This window comes from Terrapene carolina, unplaced genomic scaffold, assembly GCF_002925995.2.
Source record: "Terrapene carolina triunguis isolate 2854851 unplaced genomic scaffold, T_m_triunguis-2.0 Scaffold198, whole genome shotgun sequence".
In the NCBI taxonomy this organism is placed as follows: Eukaryota; Metazoa; Chordata; order Testudines; family Emydidae; genus Terrapene; species Terrapene triunguis.
In genome coordinates this window covers 4,457,693-4,477,647 of record NW_020664549.1, presented here as the reverse complement: position 1 = coordinate 4,477,647, position 19,955 = coordinate 4,457,693, and the positions used below count along the sequence as shown (strand labels likewise).

The window sequence follows — 19,955 nt, the reverse complement described above, 5'->3', positions numbered from 1 at the left end:
TGTACCAGTGAAAATGGCTGAACAAGGGGCATAGTGGTGGAGAATCAGGCCCTGAATCTCAGGCTCTGCTTTCTTTTTCATTTACTTTATTGCTGGCGAAAGGTGCCTGATTGTTAGCCAGAAAACCAAAAAATCAGTTATGTATCCTCAGAAGATTGGTAGTATAGGCTTCCCCTTGGCAACCCCAAGAGAGCAGGGGACCTACTTTTGGAGTGAGGGGTAGTTCAGGCCCATTCAATCTGCCACCTGTCTGTGGAGCTCGGACAGCCAGATATGGTGCCAGCACTTTTTGGGAAGCGGACACTTCTGTCCACTGGGAAGTGGGCTAAGAGCCAGCCAACTCATTTCACATCACTCACTGACCAGCTATCTGCTCTTGGACATTACCCTCCTGGTCCAGATTCGCACCACTGATCTATAAATTAAAATTCTCGGGAGTCTCAGCATGACCCTCTGAGTCACCCAGCGCACCCGAGTCCTTAACTATTTAGCCTTAGTGATTGTTGCCACTTCCTCTCTAATTTTGGGCCTGTGTCGAAATCTGCCCTCTGTGTTCATCCTTCTTCTTCCTCTATTTTCTCCGTCATATTCCTTGCAATTTAGCTGCTTCATCTAGCACTTCCTCTTACCTGCTCAGCTGCCTGTCCTCTCAGCTAGAGTAATGGGGGGACCCTTCTGTTCGGAAAGCTCCCATATTCTCCCCCACCCTTCCGTCTTCTGGGTGAATGTGTGCGGTCCCATCTCTTTTCTTCACTCAAACACTCCTTTCTTGGTTTCCCTGTGCTGTCTCTATTCCCTGTTGCCTTGGTTTGAGTAGCCAGCCTGGGTAGGTCAGCAATGCAGCCAGAGGTGCTGAGTAACCCAAGGGCTTTCCCAGCCGGAGAATGACTGGCCACTCCTTCAGGGCATTCAGGGGTGGGATGGTGAGTCACAGGCCTGTGCCAACACACAGTGTGGAAGCGGTGTCGATAAATGCTTGATAAATGCTTTGAATGCGGCAGGTGACTACCTGTTTTCAGTGAACTGGCCATAGAGACTGCACGTATGTCCTGAGCCTGTGGACAAACACTGAGCACAAGTTCAGCCCTAGAGCTGGGAACACCAGAGGATCCAGCTTTCGAGACTCGCCACTGTCATTAGCCCTGGCAGCCCTGTTTAACCTGTGCCCCCTCCCCTAAAGGAAGAGACACATGCCCCCAACACACATGCAGCCCTGAGGCCCCACCCACATGCCCGTACACTCTATTTTTTCATTCTAAATAGACGCTTCTGATCTGATGCCTCACCAAGATAACCAACATTTAATTTATTCCAAAATCCTGTTGTCCCTGTCTCCCTCACACCCATGCAGGTCGCTGCACTTGAGCTGGTTTGGTATTTGCATGACCTATTCTGCACTAACAGGTGTCTATAGGGTGACTAGACAGCAAGTGTGAAAAATCGGGACAGGGGGTGCGGGGTAATAGGCGCCTATATAAGACAAAGCCTTGAATATTGGGACTGTCCCTATAAAATCAGGACATCTGGGCACCCTATGTGTCTATGCATGCTAAATATCATTTTTGCAGCTGAAAGGCTGTTCTGGGGCCTTGGTTCGTACAGTACAGTCATTCTAGGTTAGAGACCGTGATGATGGTGATTAATACTTACACGTTGCTCCCTTGCAAACACTCTCAAGCTATGTATTGAGGTATATTCAGCAAAACATGATGTAGTTCACACATCATCAGTATATTTATTCCCCTTCCCCCTCTGCTCATTCTCTGTCACTCTCCCAAGGGGAAGCTGAACCCTGTAACATCTGAGTCAGAATCTTACACATACAATGTTTGAGTGGGTTTGAGATGACAATGCCCGTCCATATTCCTCCAGCTTGAGCCCTGAGGATTCTCCTTCGTTCTCTTGATCTTCCTGTGCTGTTTCTTCAAAAGCAGCTGCATTTTGCCCAATTGCCTGTGATAAATTTCTCTGCAAGCCTCTGACCTGAGGCAGGTCTTTAAATATACATGTTAAATATGAACATAGCAAAGACTTCTTCTCTAGCATGCACACACGCTTCCCCCCCCCCCAGCAGTGTTCCAGCTCAGTCTCTTCTGTTCCACTGCTGGGCTATTCAGGGTTCTCGAGATCACGATTTGGTGCCTGATGCTAATGGCTTGAGTGAAATGCTGGCGTATTCCACAGGTTCGGTGGAGGACCTGGTGTGGGGTGTCTCCAGAGCTCGACTTGGCGTGATGTTGTCGTAGACAGATTCCCGGGGACTGGGTCTGGATTTGAAGGCCAAGGTGGCATATTTTAGGTCTTGTGGTATCTCCTGTTTGTCGTCCTTGGGATCGTTCATGTTGCCGAAGCCCTGAGACTGTGCACAGAAAAGAATAACACTTCTCAGCGAGAGCGGAGCTGATTCCAAAAGCACAAGATTTACTCAAGTAGGGAGAAAAAGACCAACACAACACGTTACTCTCTGTTGTGGAGAAGCTGGAAAGAGAGTGAGCCTTATTCACCCATCTCCTTCCCAGATACCTACTATGACCCCATCCTTTCAACACTGGCTTCTAACCCTGTTGCCTCCCAAATGCTCCTAGAATCTCTCTGCTTCACTGTATTTCCAGCAGCGTTTCCTATTGCTGTTCCCTCACTCATCCAGTGTTTTAAAGCCCCCGGAGAAAGTTAACCTTGGGGTTTTTAAGGTGAAAAGAATGCAAAGAGTTCAGGGGCCATAGCCAATTGCTGGCAAGTCAGCAGGACTCAAATGGATCATAGGACACCTGAGTTTTGTAGCCTCTTGTCTCTGTTTAGCTGTCCAGCTCATTCTATTCAAGCCTGATCCATTTCAGCCTATTCCTATGTGTTCTTTCTAGTCAAATCCAATCCAGCCTTTCATTCTGGTCCATTTTCAATCAATCCCAATTCATTCTAGGCCAACCCAACTTTCAATCCACTTTCTCTGCACACTCTTCAGAGCAGGGACATCTTGTGCACCTTTGTCTGTAAAGCATGTCACACAAAGCACAATACAAATAATTACTGATCCAATCCAATCCATTCCAGTCTGTTCTATTCAGTTCATTCCATTCCACTCTTGCCTAGTCTGATCCAATCTATTCCAAACCAGCATGATCTATTCCAGTCCACACCACTGCAAACCAATATGGGGCTTGGGTTCCTGTTTTGTATAGACACCATCCCAACGTTTTGCCTCCAAGCCCATTATAAACAGGTATCACTGTCAGCTAGCGCTGGTTGGAAAAACTTCAATGGAACCATTTTCCATTGGAAAATGCTGTTCCTGGTGAAATCGAATAGCTTTGTGAAATCATCTATTTTGCCAACATTATTTGGGGGGGGGGGGATTCCAACTCTCAAAATGGCCCATTTTGACGTTTTAAGAACAAACTGTTTCAAATCTTCTTTTTGAAAAGACTTTTCATTTGGAATTTTTTATTTTGTATTTTTAATATAACATTTTAAGTTGACAATGGAATGAAATGTTTCTGTTGACTAGAAATGTTTTTTTTAAATGTTTGCATTCATAGAGAATTTTGAAATCTTTTGAGTTCCATTGTGAAACTTTGAAATCTCAAAATCCTTCACGAAATGGCATTTCCATCCTCACATGGCTCTCTTGTCAGCGTGGAGGGAGAGTGGAAATTTAAAGTGATTATTTAAGTAAACGGTAGTGCACGGTTTCACTCTCACATCCTCTCTGTCTGCTCTACCTTACAGTGCCATCTCTTTCTACTTTACAGCAAATGCCCCATTATGGTGAAAAGACTGTTCTGTCTCTCTGTACTGCATTTAACACTGTATTGCAGGGGTTCCCAAACTTCGCCAGAACGCAGCTCACATTTTAGTACAGAGGTTGTTTCATTGACACTTCTTCTCCTGTTCACAATTAAACAAACCACCCCTCCCCTTCACTTGCAATCACATAAAATCCTCGTGGCAACTACGACGACTGCCTGTGTGGAAAAGTAACATTAAGAAAGTATTTCAAGTTTCTTTGAATGCAATTTAGCAACTGAAAATAAGGAGAAGTAAGCACCATATGACCAGCCAGCTCTCCACAGACCACAGTTTGGAAACCTCCACGCTACTGCTTTTATGTTTCCAATAGCTTCACTTACCACTGTGGCGTCCTTGGGTTCTTCATAGATGGCTTCAGCTTGTCCATCACCTTTTAATAAAGACAAGACAAGACCCCCTCAATCCTGAGCATTCCTCATGTCATCACAGCGTAGGTGAAAGCCACAGAATGGACTGGCCAGTAGTAATGGTAGTGAAGATTGTAATAGTGGGGACCAAACTACATTGAATCCAGTGAGCAGATTGTGCCCAGTTTACAATTCCGCCCTGGGAATTATAGTATGGCTGAGTTTATGAAATGTCCTGTGAGAAGTTTTAGGGACGTGGGTCTGATCTCATGTGGCAAATTATTTTTAATCTGGTATTTTCTGTGGCAGTGATTGCAGTCTGATGCTTTGGAAGATTTTTAAAAATATCCATGATGCACCTGTCCAGTTGCACAATGTGTATTTAGGGGAAAGAACTCCTTCCGAACCCTTGGGGCAGTCAGGTTGCCCTCCACCTTGTCCAGGGTTGCCCATTGGGAATCAGTCAGTGGGGCTGAATTCACTCAAAGTTAAAACAAATGAGAAATAGGGAACCGAGCGTAGTGACAGACAGACCATGTGAGGCCCCATCAGCTCTCCATTTACCTCTTGTCTTCAGCTGCTTGGATTTCCTGGTGTACAATATCACCAAGCCTATAAGCGCCAGGATGAAGAGGACTCCCAAGACCACGCCGAGGATGATGAAGTTTCTTTCACTCGAGAGGCTGAGGAAGCAATGGCAGTCTGTGTTAGACAGACCTACACAGTGCAGGTGCAATGCTTCCCAAAACCCTTAGCACACACCCAATCGGCCGTCAGACCAGGGCCTGGGATAGCTCGCACACCTCGGTGGCTTTTTCTCATCACATGTTACTTCCTTTAATGCTAAATCATGTCTGTGCCATTTGACGTAGGGAGTAAGGTCCTGAACTTCTCTCTGTGGCCCTGTGAAAACAAACTAGTCTCTGAAGCCCAACTGTGAGCTCTTTGGGGCAGGGAATTTCTTTTTTGTTTTCTGTTTTGTACAGCGCCTAGCGCAATGGGGTGCTGGTCCATGTTGCCACCACAATACAAATCACAGACCTCGAAAAGAAAAACAAACCTAAATTGAATAAACCAGTAAATAGAATGAGGTGATACACTGCTGGGGAAATATTTAATAGGGCTTCCGCAGCTTCCACTGAGCAAAATGGCCACTGGCTGGCATCAGGAATGAGAAGGGGCAGCCCTGCTTTTACCATGGCTGATGCAGGAAACTGTTTGGATTCAATGCATCCAGATTTAACGTCATTTCTCTTGCTCCAGAGAGCAGCAGCTGCCAGGGTTAATGATAATACAGTGACAAGACTAGTAAATTCTCAAACAAGATGGGGCCTGAATTTCATCTGCCCATTTTTATCAATGTGCCATTTAACACTGGGTGGCAGGTGGGAAGAGGGCACTAATCTGGCACCTTTTAAAGGAGGCCTGCTACATTCAGTGCCATTGTGAAAGGCTGCTGCTTTCTCTCTGAAAAGAGGAGCATGTGGGATCAGCTGCTAAGAACCCCTTGGAGGTGTGCGAACACAGAGGCTGTCTTAGAGGAAGGGGTTGGAGCCTTACCTGCTGTCTGCTGGGTTGACCCCAGCACTAGCTGTGCTAAGGATTAGGCTGGTGTGACCTGTGCTTGAGGTAACTGGAACGACACGTGTAGTTGTAGCTGCAAATACAAACACAGTTTCGATACCTCAGGCCTTGTCGACACCAGCCTTTATCCCGTAACATTTCCCACCAGTGCTAGCTACCACTGGTGCAGGGCTAGTGGAGACAAGCTGGCCGTGCTGTGAGCGCTGTGTCATGCAGACCTACTTGGCACAAGCTAAAAAACACAGCGGTTAAAAGGCTGGGTGGCCACCTGAGCCTTGTCTACACTAGCGTTCACACTGTTGCTACTGAGAGAAGCACATGGTATGATGGGGAGGTTGCTCAGTATTGCAAACCTTCTCCTGTACCACGAAGCATGTAACAATCCTAGACAAAGCCAGCATGTGAGACTCAGGCCATTAGCATCACCTGTGCAACAGCTCCCTGCAGTAATGAGGAAACAAGCCAAAGAAACAAAGCTTTAGAAACATGCAAAAAATTGATACAGCAACAGCATCTAGGGCCATTACTGCACATCAGTGCAGGCCTCCCATGAGGTGTCAGGGCTCACAGACTGTGTATTCAATCACATGTATTATGATTAAAGCAGGATGACATTTTTGGACCGAAACAATTTTTGATGAAAAAAGCAGGTTTGGGTCGACTAAAATAGTTACTGAATTCATCTTGGATTTTGTCAAATGGGTTCTGTGGCCAAAAAACCCAAACCCAACTTAAAAACATTAAAAAAAAAAAGTCAGTGTTTTATTGACATATTTCTGAAAAAAATTGACTTTTTTTCTTCAAAATAAAACCTTTTTGTTTTTAAATGACCTTTAATTCTATTTTGAAAACAATTTTAAAAGAGACGTATCTCAAAATAGAAACAAAATGTTTTGCTGGAAATGAAATGTTTTTGACTTTTCGAAACTTCTAGCTAACCAAAAATTCAATTTTTTTGCACAGCTCTAATTCTGATATGGACTTAATGTCCGATGGCTTCCCTTGGACATGACTATCCCCACCCGTCTGTATTGCTCGACTGCCATCTTCAAAAACAGGCCAGGGAAAGTTGCTGGGCTCTTATAGATAGTTTGTTAAATTTCATTGATTACAAAAAATAAGTCAATTTGAGGGAATAACTAGAAACTGGAGCTGGTTAAAATGTGGGTCAGAATTTAAAAAATGCTTTTTTTACTCCATCAAAATGCAAAATTTTAATTGAATAGTATCTCCGCTAGCTGCTCTGGAAACCAATGCTCAGCTGCTATGCAGGTGTGTAAATACTATGAGTCTGTGGGTCATAGAAATACCTAGATTGAAATGATTGAACCAGCTCTCAAGTGAAGGGGAGACAAGAAATGAATATTTAAATAGATCATTAAAAACAAAAATATTCACATGGCCAAAGTCCTTATCCCAGCTGATGTTCTACATCAGTTCCTAGTGTGAGCTGTGAATAAAGGGACAAGGTTTTTGGGGGAGTGGAGGGAATTCCGGAATAATCTGGGAGGAGGTGATACAGATTCAGTGTCAGAGAGAGGAAGGAGAGAGTGGGGAAGGTGAGAGGCTGAAATCTGCAAAACAAAAATCCCAAACCCCACATTTTCCCTACCAATAAATACTCACTCTTGGTAACAGCCAGTTTAACTTCAATTATTCTGTAAAGATTGGGAGGCTGGTAGAGCGCACACCAGTACACCCCTGCATCGTCTACCTTCAGTTTCTCCATGGTGATAGTAACAATCCCTTTCTGGGTGTCGTCATGTATCCTGGCTCTGCCTTTCTGAGCGCTGTTTTGATAGCTGAGGAACCCGTGATAAGTGTTGACCAAGACCTCCCACTTATTCTGAACTGTGCTTCTGCACCAGGCTTTCTTCTCCTCTTTGTAACGCTGTGTGTTGTATGGACACTGGACAGAGAGACTCTGCCCCTCAATAACATCGTATTCATGGACTTCTGGAAAACAGAAAAACTGGTCAGTACGATCTGGTTGAGAGGTACGATGACGTACATTTCCCATGAGTGACATATGCACCAGGGGCCAAATGCTTCCCTGGTGTAGCTCCATTCACTGGCTTCAGCTGAGTTACAGGAGGGGTGAATGTGAACTGGTGCATTTGGTCTTGTTTGCCGCAAAAATCAACTGTTTGGGCTGTTCTCTTGGCACTTGATCATCCCAAAGTCTCGCAGAGTGAGGGAAGTTACTGATCCTTTCCAGGCCAGGTTCTCAGAAGAGCTCAGCGTGTGGGGTGCACTCTGGCTCCTGAGCTCTTGGAAATCTGGCCCTGATTGTTGGGACTGAGCCCTTTAAAATGTCCCCCTCAGAATCTGCTTCTTGCATAAATAAACTTTACAATATAAATTGACAGCCCCCTCCCGCCGAGGAAGCCATTAGAGGGGAAAACAAGAAAAGACTATTCTAACAGGAAGCAGGAATGGTCTGTTGGCTGAATTGCTGAGGTTAGCTGATGATTCAGAGCAGTTCCCAGTGTGAGACAGGAGAGAGGAAACAAGGGTTTGTGGAGGGTGACAAATTCTGGGGGCCGGCAGGAGGAATCGATACAGGCAGGAGAGAGATGATAAAGTGGGGGAAGGAATTGGGATTATAATCAGTGGAAAAGACAGTTCTCCTGAAAGGAGATTAACTCACCCTTGAAAACGTCCAATTTAATTGTCGTTAGTGGATACAGTGTATTGGGCGGGTCATAGAGCGCACACCAGTACACTCTGGAGTCCTGCACCTGCAGCTTCTCCATGGTGATGGTTACAATCCCATTGCGGGTGTCATCCTCTATCGTAGTTCTTCCAGAGGCAACCTTGTTGTTGTATCCATATGATGTGTAAGAGGTGCTAACTAAGGGAGAGCATATTTCACCTCTCAGCTGGCACCAGGTTTTCCGTGTTGCACTGTAATCCGGGGATCTGTAGCGACACTCAACAACGAGGCTCTGCCCCTCCACTCTGCTCTCCACTGCGTCAGACTCTTGTGCTTGGAATCCTGGAAAACACCAAACCTGCTCAGTAAGAGCTGGGATGGAGCAGGGCTGCCTGCTGCCCCCTCTGTGTCCTGCACTCAAGTGCTTGGACTAAACACAGCCCAAGAACTGGAGGTGGGAAGAATGGAGATGAATCAGTACAAGCAGCAATTACAAATCATTCTCCTATCAAGGGCTGGATTAACACAGGGGCTTTAGGGGCAGGCGCGGGCGGTGCATGGAGACACACTGTCCTCCTCCTCCCAGGGGCGTGCAGAGACGTGCCAGCAGCTGGTTGCTTCTGGGAGTGGTGTGGGGTTATGGCAGGCAGGCAGGCAGCCTGCCTGAGCCCTGCTGTGCCGCCGGGCAGGAGCTGCTGTGGTTAGCGCCTCCTGGCCAGAGCCTACATCTTGGGCCTGGTCTACACTAACCCCCCAAGTCGAAGTAAGGTACGCAACTTCAGCTACGTGAATAACGTAGCTGAAGTCGACATACCTTAGTTCGAACTTACCGCGGTTCAGACGCGGTCCACACACGGCAGGCAGGCTCCCCGTCGACTCCGCGGTACTCCTCTCGCCGAGCTGGAGTACCGCAGTCGACGGCGAGCACTTCCTGGTTCGACTTATCGCGTCCAGACCAGACGCCATAAGTCGAACCCAGAACTTCGATCCCCAGCCGCCGAACTAGCGGCTGGGTGTAGACCAGCCCTTGCACACCCTCCTGTACCCCAACCCCCTGCCCCAGGTCAGAATTCCCTCCTGCACCAAACTCCCTCCCAGAAAGAAACTAATATAACAGCTGTTCTAAAGTAAGAAGTAGGCTATTTTGAATTAACTTTACTGTATTATACATGTTTTAAGACTGAAATGTAACCACAGAATAGCTTTATGTTAATTAAAAGGCAAGTTGAGTATAGCGTTAATAGCCTCGATGCCATAATTGTGATCATTTTGTTTTAAATTAGCAAAAAGACTTGTATACAGGGGCCCCACAAAATCTAATAGCCCCAGACCCACAGGAGAGTTAATCCGGCCCTGCTCCTACCACCTGCCTGGAGCACGTTCAAAGATAGCAACATATCCTGGAATATTTCCTGCATGTGTCCCCTGCACACAGTACGTTTTCTCAGTGTGTATTCCCATGTTCTTTGCTTATTTGTAGCATTTCAATTTCTCTGATTGTTTAAAGTCCCTGTGTCATCTCTGCCTATTTACATGTAGGTAGCTGGCAATAAACACAGATCTTTGAGCTGGGCAGTTCTCTGCACTAACATGGAGATGGTTTGGATGTTCCAGTAGATCTTTTCAATCTCTCATTTCTGTGACTTTAGGAACGTTGCTCTCCCATCTAACATCTGACCTTTCCAATGTCACATTGGGGTAAACCACTATTTTAATTTCAAATCATTTAGGACACATCTCTAGCTGGGTGAAGCTGACTGCTCCACAACTGAAGAAAAATGAAACTAGCCGGAAAGTTTCTGCTCATCCCTTTATTACACGTATCCTTATCAATCCTATTTATTGCAGTAATGCAGAGAGGCCATGCAAGAATGGGGCCGAATTGTACTAGGCACTCTGCAACTGCCCAGGAAGAATTGGGTGCCACACTCAAGTCTCTTTTCAGACCCTTTCCTTAGGACACAGTTTATTAAAAAAACCTCACAAGATAACACAAAACAAAAGCTATCCCCCTCTGGCAAATAGGCTGCAAGACCCAGAGAACTTCCCCTCTGCCCTTGTAAAAGGACACTCCCCCCTTTAAAACCCTGCTGAATCACGTGACAAGCAGCCTGTAATGGGGTGGTCTGATCCTTTAAGGGCCAGAGGCCTGGAGTTGGCTAGCCTGTCCAATTAGCCCTGCCTGCTGCCACACCTGGGGGGGGGGGCGACTGAATATGGGGTTTAAGTAGTAGAACCGGCTGGGTGTGGAGAAGCTGAGGCCTGGTCTACACTACGACTTTAATTCGGATGTAGCAGCGTTAATCCGAATTAACCCTTCACCCGTCCACACTACAGAGCCAGTTAATTCGAATTAAAGGGCACTTAAAATCGATTTCTGTACTCCACCTCGACGAGCGGAGTAGCGCCTAAATCGATTTTGTTAATTCGAATTAAGGTTAGTGTGGCCGCACACCACCGAATTACTGTGGTTAAATTAATGGGGTAGTGTGGCCGAACACCACCGAATTAATGTGGTTAAAAACCGAATTAATGTGCTTAGTGTGGCCGCGCACAATCGAATTTATATAACCTGTTTCCCAAATTCGAATTATCTAAATTCGGATTAATCCCGTAGTGTAGACATACCCTGAGTCTCCTATAAAGGGCAGCAGGATGCTGCAGAGAGGGGATGATCAGGAAGTTGTAGAGAGATGGCAGGGAGTGGAGCGAGAAACGCTTCTGCAGGGAAGACCCTGAGCCCAAGAGCGTAACTCCAGCTAGGAAGAGTTGGGAAGTGCCTGAGCCTGGGCCCCTGTACAGCAACCTTTGGCCATGAGGGGGTGCTCAGGAGGTGGCTGGCCCCCGTTGGACAGTCCTGAGGTATTTCGTGGTCATTCCATCCTGTCACTCAGTCCCTGCCTCAAAGAGCATACAATTAGGGCTGTTGATTAATCGCCATTAACTCACGCGATTAACTCAAAAAAATCAATCGTGCTTGATCGCAGTTTTAATCACACGGTTAAACAATAAAATACCAATTGAAATTTATTAAAAAATGTTGGATGTTTTTCTACATTTTCAAATATATTGATTTCAATTACAACACAGAATACAAAGTATATAGTGTTCACTTTATATTATTTTTTATTACAAATATTTGCACTGTAAAAATGATAAACAAAAGAAATAGTATTTTTCAGTTCACCTCACCAAGTACTGTAGTGCAATCTCTTTATCGTGAAAGTGTAACTTACAAATGTAGATTTTTTTGTTTGTTACAGAGCACTGTACACTTTGTATTTTGTGTTGTAATTGAAATCGATATATTTGAAAATGTAGAAAAGATCCAAAAATCAAGGATCAAGGCTTGATTGTGCTAGGGGCTGTACAAACACATAGGAACAGTTTATAGACTTATCCTGCAGTGAGCTTAGAAGGGGCTTAAGAAGACAAGTGATACGAGAAAGGTGGAGAGGGTCGAGGAGAGAGATGCAGTCACACTTACACAATAACGTTTTCTATAGAGCTCGGCCTGAGGGGTGCTTTGAAGTATTGTAGAACTGCTGCCACTGGAATTAAGCCAGTTTTGTATTGCAAATTTGGGCTTCCCTGATGACTCCCAAAGGAATTCCCACTTCCTGTATGTTTGTTTTGTTAGGGGGAATTTCCTTCAGATCTTTTTAAGGCTCCTCTTGTGCCTAACTAATAGGAAAGTGCCCTGCGCACCCTAGAGTCTATGCAAATAAGTCATCACAGGCCCACAAAAATATTTTATCAGAATTGAATCCAAGGAGACATTTTAGTGTCATTTTAGTGACATTTTAGAGGCCTTGATCTGTCACATCAATAATTGGCTTCTAATGGAAACTGGACACCCATGGGCCAGGTATTCAGCTGCTGTAAATCGGCATCAATTCCTTAACTTTAAATGATGCCAATTCGTGATGGCAGATGATGCACTCTGATTATCTGGCCCAGAATGTCACTCTGAAAATTGCAAATTAATAACAAAATAGAGCTCGCCACCCGTATTTTTGCAGGGCTACATTTGTGTGGTGTGTAGTGGGTGCTCAAGAATGTTTACCCATTGAACCTGGAGTTTCCAGTATGTGGTGTAAATTGGTGCAGCCCCATTGACTTCAGCAGAGCTCTGGTGTTGATTTACTTCACTTGAGGTATTTGTCTGGCAGGGATCCTCACGCACCTTATTGTGCTGTTTCTCGCACATTTCACAGCATATTTGACAAACCAAGAAGGGAAAATAGAACCCCAGATCCCACCTGCCCCTGACATGGAATGTCCATGTAACCCGCCTCCCCCCCAAGTATCACATCATTCTTCCTCTTACCTGAGATGCAGAGCAGCAGCAGCAGCAGCAGGAATCTCAGCTCCATGCCTGTCTTCAAGCCCACAGAAGGGGCATTGCTGGAATATCGTATGGAACGTGAAATGGATTTTTAGGAAGTGTCATCTCTCTGAGCTCTCTCCTATCGACACTGAAGCTGCATGAGGAAGTGGCTGAGGTCTTGCCTTAGCACGGAAATTCTTCACCATGTTTTGCAACAAAACTGATATTAAGATAATTTAATTGTGTATTTAGGGAAGTGGATGGCAACAAAAGCATGGGGGGGGCTTTACACATCCCGCGTGGGCACAGTCACTGGCTGGTCTTTAACAAACTAGGCTAAAGGATCATTTTGTTAAGTTCCCTGTATGGGAAAGGGGGAACGAGCTGGTGTCTCAGGCTCAAATCAAACCCCAAAGAAAAAAGGGGTGCATTTTAAGAGACAGGTTTCCTGAGCATGGAAATGTGATGCATTAAAATCCACCCCTTTTTGCTTAGCGGTTTGATTGGACCCTAAAAGACCATCTCATTCCCCTTTCCCACGGCTCTTGTGATCAAGAGCTGAGGATCATCTTTTGACACAGGTTCCACCAGTACAGTTGAGACCAGTTGGGTTGTTTTTGCTACTATGGCCTCGTCTCTGCTGCAAACTGCATGATAGATTCCTAGAAATGTAGGGCTGGAAGGGACCTTGAGAAGTCATCAAGTCCAGCCCTCTGCACTGTGGCAGGACCAAGTAAACCTAGATCCTCCCTGACAGGTGTTTGTTCAGCCTGTTCTTAAAACCCTCCAATGACGGGGATTCCACAACCTCTCTTGGAAGCCTGTTCCAGAGCTTAACTACCCTTAGGCCTGGTCTACACTACGGGATTAATTCGGATTTAGCAGCGTTAATTCGAATTAACCCTTCACCCGTCCACACTACAGAGCCAGTTAATTCGAATTAAAGGGTGCTTTAAATCGATTTCTGTACTCCACCTCGACGAGCGGAGTAGCGCCTAAATCAATTTTGTTAATTCGAATTAGGGTTAGTGTGGCCGCACACCACCGAATTACTGTGTTTAAATTAATGGGGTAGTGTGGCCGCACAACACCGAATTAATGTGGTTAAAAACCGAATTAATGTGCTTAGTGTGGCCGCGCACAATCGAATTTATACAACCTGTTTCCCAAATTCGAATTATCTAAATTCGGATTAATCCCGTAGTGTAGACATACCCTTAGAGGTAGGTTAAATACTAGGAAAAACTTTCTAAGTGTCCCTTGCCACAGATTAAGCCCATTACTTCTTGTCCTACCTTCAGTGGACATGGAGAGCAATTGATCATGGTCCTCTTTGTAATAGCTCTTATGATATTGGCAGACTATCAGCTCGCCCCTCGGTCTTCTTTTCTCAAGCATAAACACGCCCACGTTTTTCAACCTTTCCTCATAGATCAGGTTTTCTAAACCTTTGATCATTTTTGTTGCTCTCCTCTGGACTCTTTCCAGTTTGTCCACATCCTTCCCAAACTGTAGTGCCCAGAATTGGACACAGTACTCCAGCTAGGGCCTCACCAGTGCCAAGTAGAGCTGAACAATGCCATCCTGTGTCTTACATATGACACTCCTATTAATACACCCCAGAATCATATTAGCCCTTTTTGCAGCTGCATCACATTGATGACTCCTATTTAGTGTGTGGTCCACTGTAACCCCCAGATCCTTTTCAGCAGTACTGCCTCCGAGCCAGTTATTCCCCATTTTGTAGGTGTGCATTAGTTTAAACCTTGTGCACTTGTCTTCACTGAATTTCATCTTGTTGGATTCTGACCAATTTTGAATTTTAAACCTGTCCTCCAAAGTGTTTGCAAATCCTCCCAGTTTGGTGTCATCTGCAGATTTTATAAGCATACTCTCCATTCCATTATCCAAGTTATTAATGAAAATATTGAATAGTATCGGATTCAGGAATGACCCCTGCAGGACCCCGCTAGATATGCCCTTCTAATTTGACAGCAAACCATTGATAACTACTCTGGGAGTTTGATCTTTCAACCAGTTGTGGACCCACCTTATAGTAAATTCAACTGGACCACATTTCCCTAGTTTGCTTATGAGAATGTCATGTGGGAATGCATCAAAAGCCTTAAAAAATCAAGATATATCACGTCTACTGCTTCCCCCTATCCACTAGGTCAGTCATACTATCAAAGAAGGACATTAGGTTGGTTTGGCATGGTTTGTTCTTGACAAATCCATGCTGACTGTTCCTTATAACCCTATTATCCTCCAGATGGTTACAAAGTGATTGTTTAATAATTTGCTCTAATATCTTTCCAGGTTTCAAAGTTAGGCTGACTAGTCTATAATTCCCTGGTTACTCCTTGTTCCTCTTTTTATAGATAGGTACTATGTTTGCCCTTCACCAGTCTTCAGGGACCTCTCCTGTCCTCCAGGAATTCTCAAAGATAATTGAAAACAGCTCCGAGATTGCTTCAGCTAGTTCCTTAAGTATCCAAGGATGAATTTCAGCAGGCCCTGCTGATTTGAATACATCTAACTTATTTAAATATTCTTTACCTATGTTGGTTTACATTCCTTCCCTTAGTTGTCAATATTAATTGTGTTCAATATCTGGTCATCATTAACCTTTTTAGTGACTACTGAAGCAAACTAGGCATTAAGCACCTCAGCTTTGTTGATGTCATCATTTGTTAGCTCTCCTTCCCCGCGAAGTAGAGGACCTGCACTTTTCTTGGTCTTTCTCTTGCTCCTAATGTATTTAAAAAACATCTTATTGCCTTTTATGTCACTTGCCAGGTGTAATTCACTTTGTGCCTTAGCCTTTCTCTGATTTTGTCCCTACATACTTGTGCTGTTTCTTTGCATTCCTCTTTAGCAATTTGACCATATTTCCACTTTATGTAGGATTCCTTTTCTATTTTCAGGTTATTAAAGAGCTCCTGCTGGAGCCAGATTGCCATCTTATGATTGTTCCATATTAGAACTAACATCAGTTCTGTTTAACACTGTGTCAGCAGATTGCAGTTAGCCCTATGATCCACTCAATGATTAACCATGACCAGATGAGGCTATGTTACACCCAACAGTCCGTTGCTACACTGAGTGATAAGTCATGTTCGTTAGGATTTTTTCCAGCAGGAAGTAATTTTGGAGGGTAGATAAGCCCTATCAGGATCTGGCCAAGGGCAGGGTCTTCTCGTTGCTTGGTCTTGTTTGTGCAGTTCCCTCATGGAGGAGGCCACTCTGAGTTCCTCTGAGAATGTGCAAAGCTTTTCCATTCCATTTATAACTCCATAGCTCCTTGTTCTCACCTGTGCACTGGAAGGTAAGAGTCCATGGTGAGGGGCCCTCCACTTCCTTATTAAACCTTGATATTCCACGTATGGGACACAAATGTTTCTTTGGAGAAGGGTATGATCATCTCAGTTCTTAGCAACTCTGCTGGTATTGCCATCTATTATTAACTGTGATGGTGATTTTAGGATGTGGGCAGTGTTTGGGCACCTGCCTTCTGGGAACTTGGCTGAGATCCAAAAACCTCATTGCACATTAAGCAGTTTGGTAAATACTTTAGGTGATGGTACACCTGAGTCAGCAAATGAGCCAGACTCTACTCTCATCTACCCTGGTGTAACTCCACTGACTGCAACTGAGCTACTCTGAATTCACTGTGGTGTGAATTTGCCCCCAAAATCTTCTTCTGGTTCTGCCAGCAGGTTGGTATGGAGCAGGCAGTGGAGAGGGTGAATTATTAATATTTTTCATTTCCCTAGCACCGTTGTCTGTGGATCTCAAAGGGCTTTGCAGGCAGCGAGTGCAGCACCTGTGTTGCAGAGGAATTATCATCTCAACATTGCAGAGGAGGAAATGAAAGCCTGTCCTGCATGTGTTTTGAGATCCCATAGGAGGCATTATATGAGTTCCAGGCATTATCACAACCAAACTAACCCCCAGGTTGCTCCCAATGATCCATTCCATGGAATGGAAGAGAGCCAGGGCGAGGACCAATGGGACAAATATTTCCACAGGAGCCTGGCATGGAGAAATCAAACTCACACCATTCAGCAAAAAGAACGAGGAGTCCTTGTGGCACCTTAGAGACTAACACATTTATTTGAGCATAAGCTTTCATGGGCTAAAACCCACTTCATCGGATGCATGCAGTGGAAGATACAGTAGGAAAATATATATACACAGAGAACATGAAAAAATGGGTGTTGCCAGTGTTCATACTTCATATTTTCAGTTAAACAGAGTTGTTACAGCTTTCAGCATTGTACAGCACACGGAGTGACAGTAGGGTTGCCAACATTGTATTTAAAAAATACAGGACCAGTTTCTTGGTAGTGCCCCTCTGTCAGTGCTATTCAAATTTGACCTAGCTGCCCCTCCGTGCATGACAGAGGGGAGGCCAGGCCAAATTCTGGACTGCTCTGGCAACACTCTACATTGAAACAGATGATAAAAGGCACTCAGTACTGATTTAGTTTGGGACAGGCAATTTTTTATTTAAATAAGGGGCATCCCTAAAGATACGGGACTGTTGTCAATCCTATGAAACTGGGCCCGTCTGCAGCCAATACAGCAGAGAGCTTCCGTGGATATTTGTCACAGCCCCACTAAAGCTCTCTCTGCCGGACACTCACCAGGCTACTATGCATGGGTCTAGAGCCATGTGCTTTAAGCTTTCCAAGGTTGAGTAGGCTCCAGCACTGCCTCTTTCTTTGGCCTCTCTGGCACACTTCATGGAAATGGGAGCTCGCAGTCCAGCCACTCTAGGCCTCCAGGACCCCACGGCCATTCCAGTAGTTTAAGCTCCCCCTTTCCAAGAGCTCCAACTTTGTGGGTGCTCTGGGTTACAGGTGACCTCTCTAGGGACACGTGACAGGAAAAGCACATAACACACTGACTTTGCAAAAGCTCCCAAACAAGACATATAGAGACGTAGTCCAAACAATGACATCTGTGTGCATTTCCCTGCTTCAGATTGCTAACCATTCTTTGAGCTTAAGTTGGAGCCCACTATGAGTCCAGGATCCCATCTCCTGCATGTGGCTCCTCCTCCGAATCACAATGTCTCTCTCCTCTTCAGCCAGCTTCCTTCTTCCTCAGCTGGTCCCACAGTTCAACAGGACCCCCCAGCTATGAAAGCATGCCCCTCTGCTATTCTCTGCTGCCCAAGCTTCCGTTGAGTCCCTCCTGAATCTCTAAGCTGCTGCAGTTTTTAAGACCCCACGCTAACACTGGATCTCTTTGTTCTGCTTCTGGGAAAATTCCATTCCTTCAAGCCCCCAGTGCCCCACGCAGAGAAATTGGAGAAAGCGAACTTGATCTATCATGCAGTTACTCCTGTGTTCTCCCCGAGTAAGATCTGTTCTGGTGCTGCTAGTCTATAATGATCAACCTGTCTATGGACATGCTGGTGCCCCTCTCCTCTTAGCACATGGAGCATGAGGCAGAACATCTTTAAAAAAGGGAAGAAGGAGGATCCGGGGAACTACAGGCCAGTCAGCCTCACCTCAGTCCCTGGAAAAATCATGGAGCAGGTCCTCAAGGAATCAATTATGAAACACTTAGAGGAGAGGAAAGTGATCAGGAACAGTCAGCATGGATTCACCAAGGGGAAGTCATGCCTGACTAATTTAATTGCCTTCTATGATGAGATAACTGCCTCTGTGGATGAGGGGAAAGCAGTGGATGTGTTATTCCTTGACTTTAGCAAAGCTTTTGATACGGTCTCCCACAGTATTCTTGCCGCCAAGTTAAAGAAGTATGGGCTGGATGAATGGACTGTAAGGTGGATAGAAAGCTGGCTAGATCGTCGGGCTCAACGGGTAGTGATCAATGGCTCCATGTCTAGTTGGCAGCCGGTTTCAAGCGGAGTGCCCCAAGGGTCGGTCCTGGGGCCGGTTTTGTTTAATATCTTTATTAATGATCTGGAGGATGGTGTGGACTGCGCTCTCAGCAAGTTTGCAGATGACACTAAACTGGGAGGCGTGGTAGATACACTAGAGGGTAGGGATCGGATACAGAGGGACCTAGACAAATTAGAGGATTGGGCCAAAAAAAACCTGATGAGGTTCAACAAGGACAAGTGCAGAGTCCTGCACTTAGGACGGAAGAATCCCATGCACTGCTACAGACTAGGGACCGAATGGCTAGGTAGCAGTTCTGCAGAAAAGGACCTAGGGGTCACAGTGGACGAGAAGCTGGATATGAGTCAACAGTGTGCTCTTGTTGCCAAGAAGGCTAACGGCATTTTGGGCTGTATAAGTAGGGGCATTGCCAGCAGATCGAGGAACGTGATTGTTCCCCTTTATTCGACATTGGTGAGGCCTCATCTGGAGTACTGTGTCCAGTTTTGGGCCCCACACTACAAGAAGGATATGGAAAAATTGGAAAAAGTCCAGCGGAGGGCAACAAAAATGATTAGGGGTCTGGAGCACATGACTTATGAGGAGAGGCTGAGGGAACTGGGATTGTTTAGTCTCCAGAAGAGAAGAATGAGGGGGGATTTGATAGCTGCTTTCAACTACCTGAGGGGGGGTTCCAAAGAGGACGGAGCTCGGCTGTTCTCAGTGGTGGCAGATGACAGAACAAGGAGTAATGGTCTCAAGTTGCAGTGGGGGAGGTCTAGGTTGGATATTAGGAAACACTATTTCACTAGGAGGGTGGTGAAGCATTGGAATGCATTACCTAGGGAGGTGGTGGAGTCTCCTTCCTTGGAGGTTTTTAAGGCCCGGCTTGACAAAGCCCTGGCTGGGATGATTTAGTTGGGAATTGGTCCTGCTTTGAGCAGGGGGTTGGACTAGATGACCTCCTGAGGTCCCTTCCAACCCTGATATTCTATGATTCTATGATTCTAACACAGTCAAAGGCAGTCATAAAACATAAGGATACAGACTGTTCATAAACTCAAACTGGAAAGCATCATTTGTACCTAGCCAGATTTCCCAAAGCGACTCAATATTACTCAAGTGTGTGCAGGTGGGGAGGGTGTTCCAACCCAGCTGGAAGAGCAACTCGGAAAGAAAGTGGTGGATTGCTTCTTCCTCATGGATATCAGGGAACCACTGAAGCATTATTAGGTGTAAAATTGCTGAGGTGGGAGAGAGCCGAGCTCATATCCCGGGGTCTGCAAGGGAAGGGGAGCTTAGGTAAGGAGCTACATTATTCTGCATCCTCTCTCCATGCTATTGGGTATGAAGTCTGGGGTACGCAGTGTAGA

The 19,955-nt window shown here is 45.4% G+C and overlaps 1 protein-coding gene across 1 annotated transcript; it reads right to left on the bottom strand.

Annotated features, from left to right (window-relative positions):
* Positions 1 to 2,127: 2,127 nt before the first annotated feature.
* On the bottom strand, positions 2,128 to 12,770 carry LOC112106121 (CMRF35-like molecule 1). Its single transcript, XM_026655212.1, has 7 exons — positions 12,725 to 12,770; positions 8,389 to 8,736; positions 7,365 to 7,694; positions 5,715 to 5,811; positions 4,719 to 4,837; positions 4,128 to 4,177; positions 2,128 to 2,359 (listed from the first exon to the last, which is right to left on the bottom strand). The coding sequence occupies exons 1-7, from the start codon at positions 12,768 to 12,770 to the stop codon at positions 2,129 to 2,131; spliced, it is 1,221 nt and encodes a 406-aa protein (XP_026510997.1). The 3' UTR covers position 2,128.
* Positions 12,771 to 19,955: the final 7,185 nt, after the last annotated feature.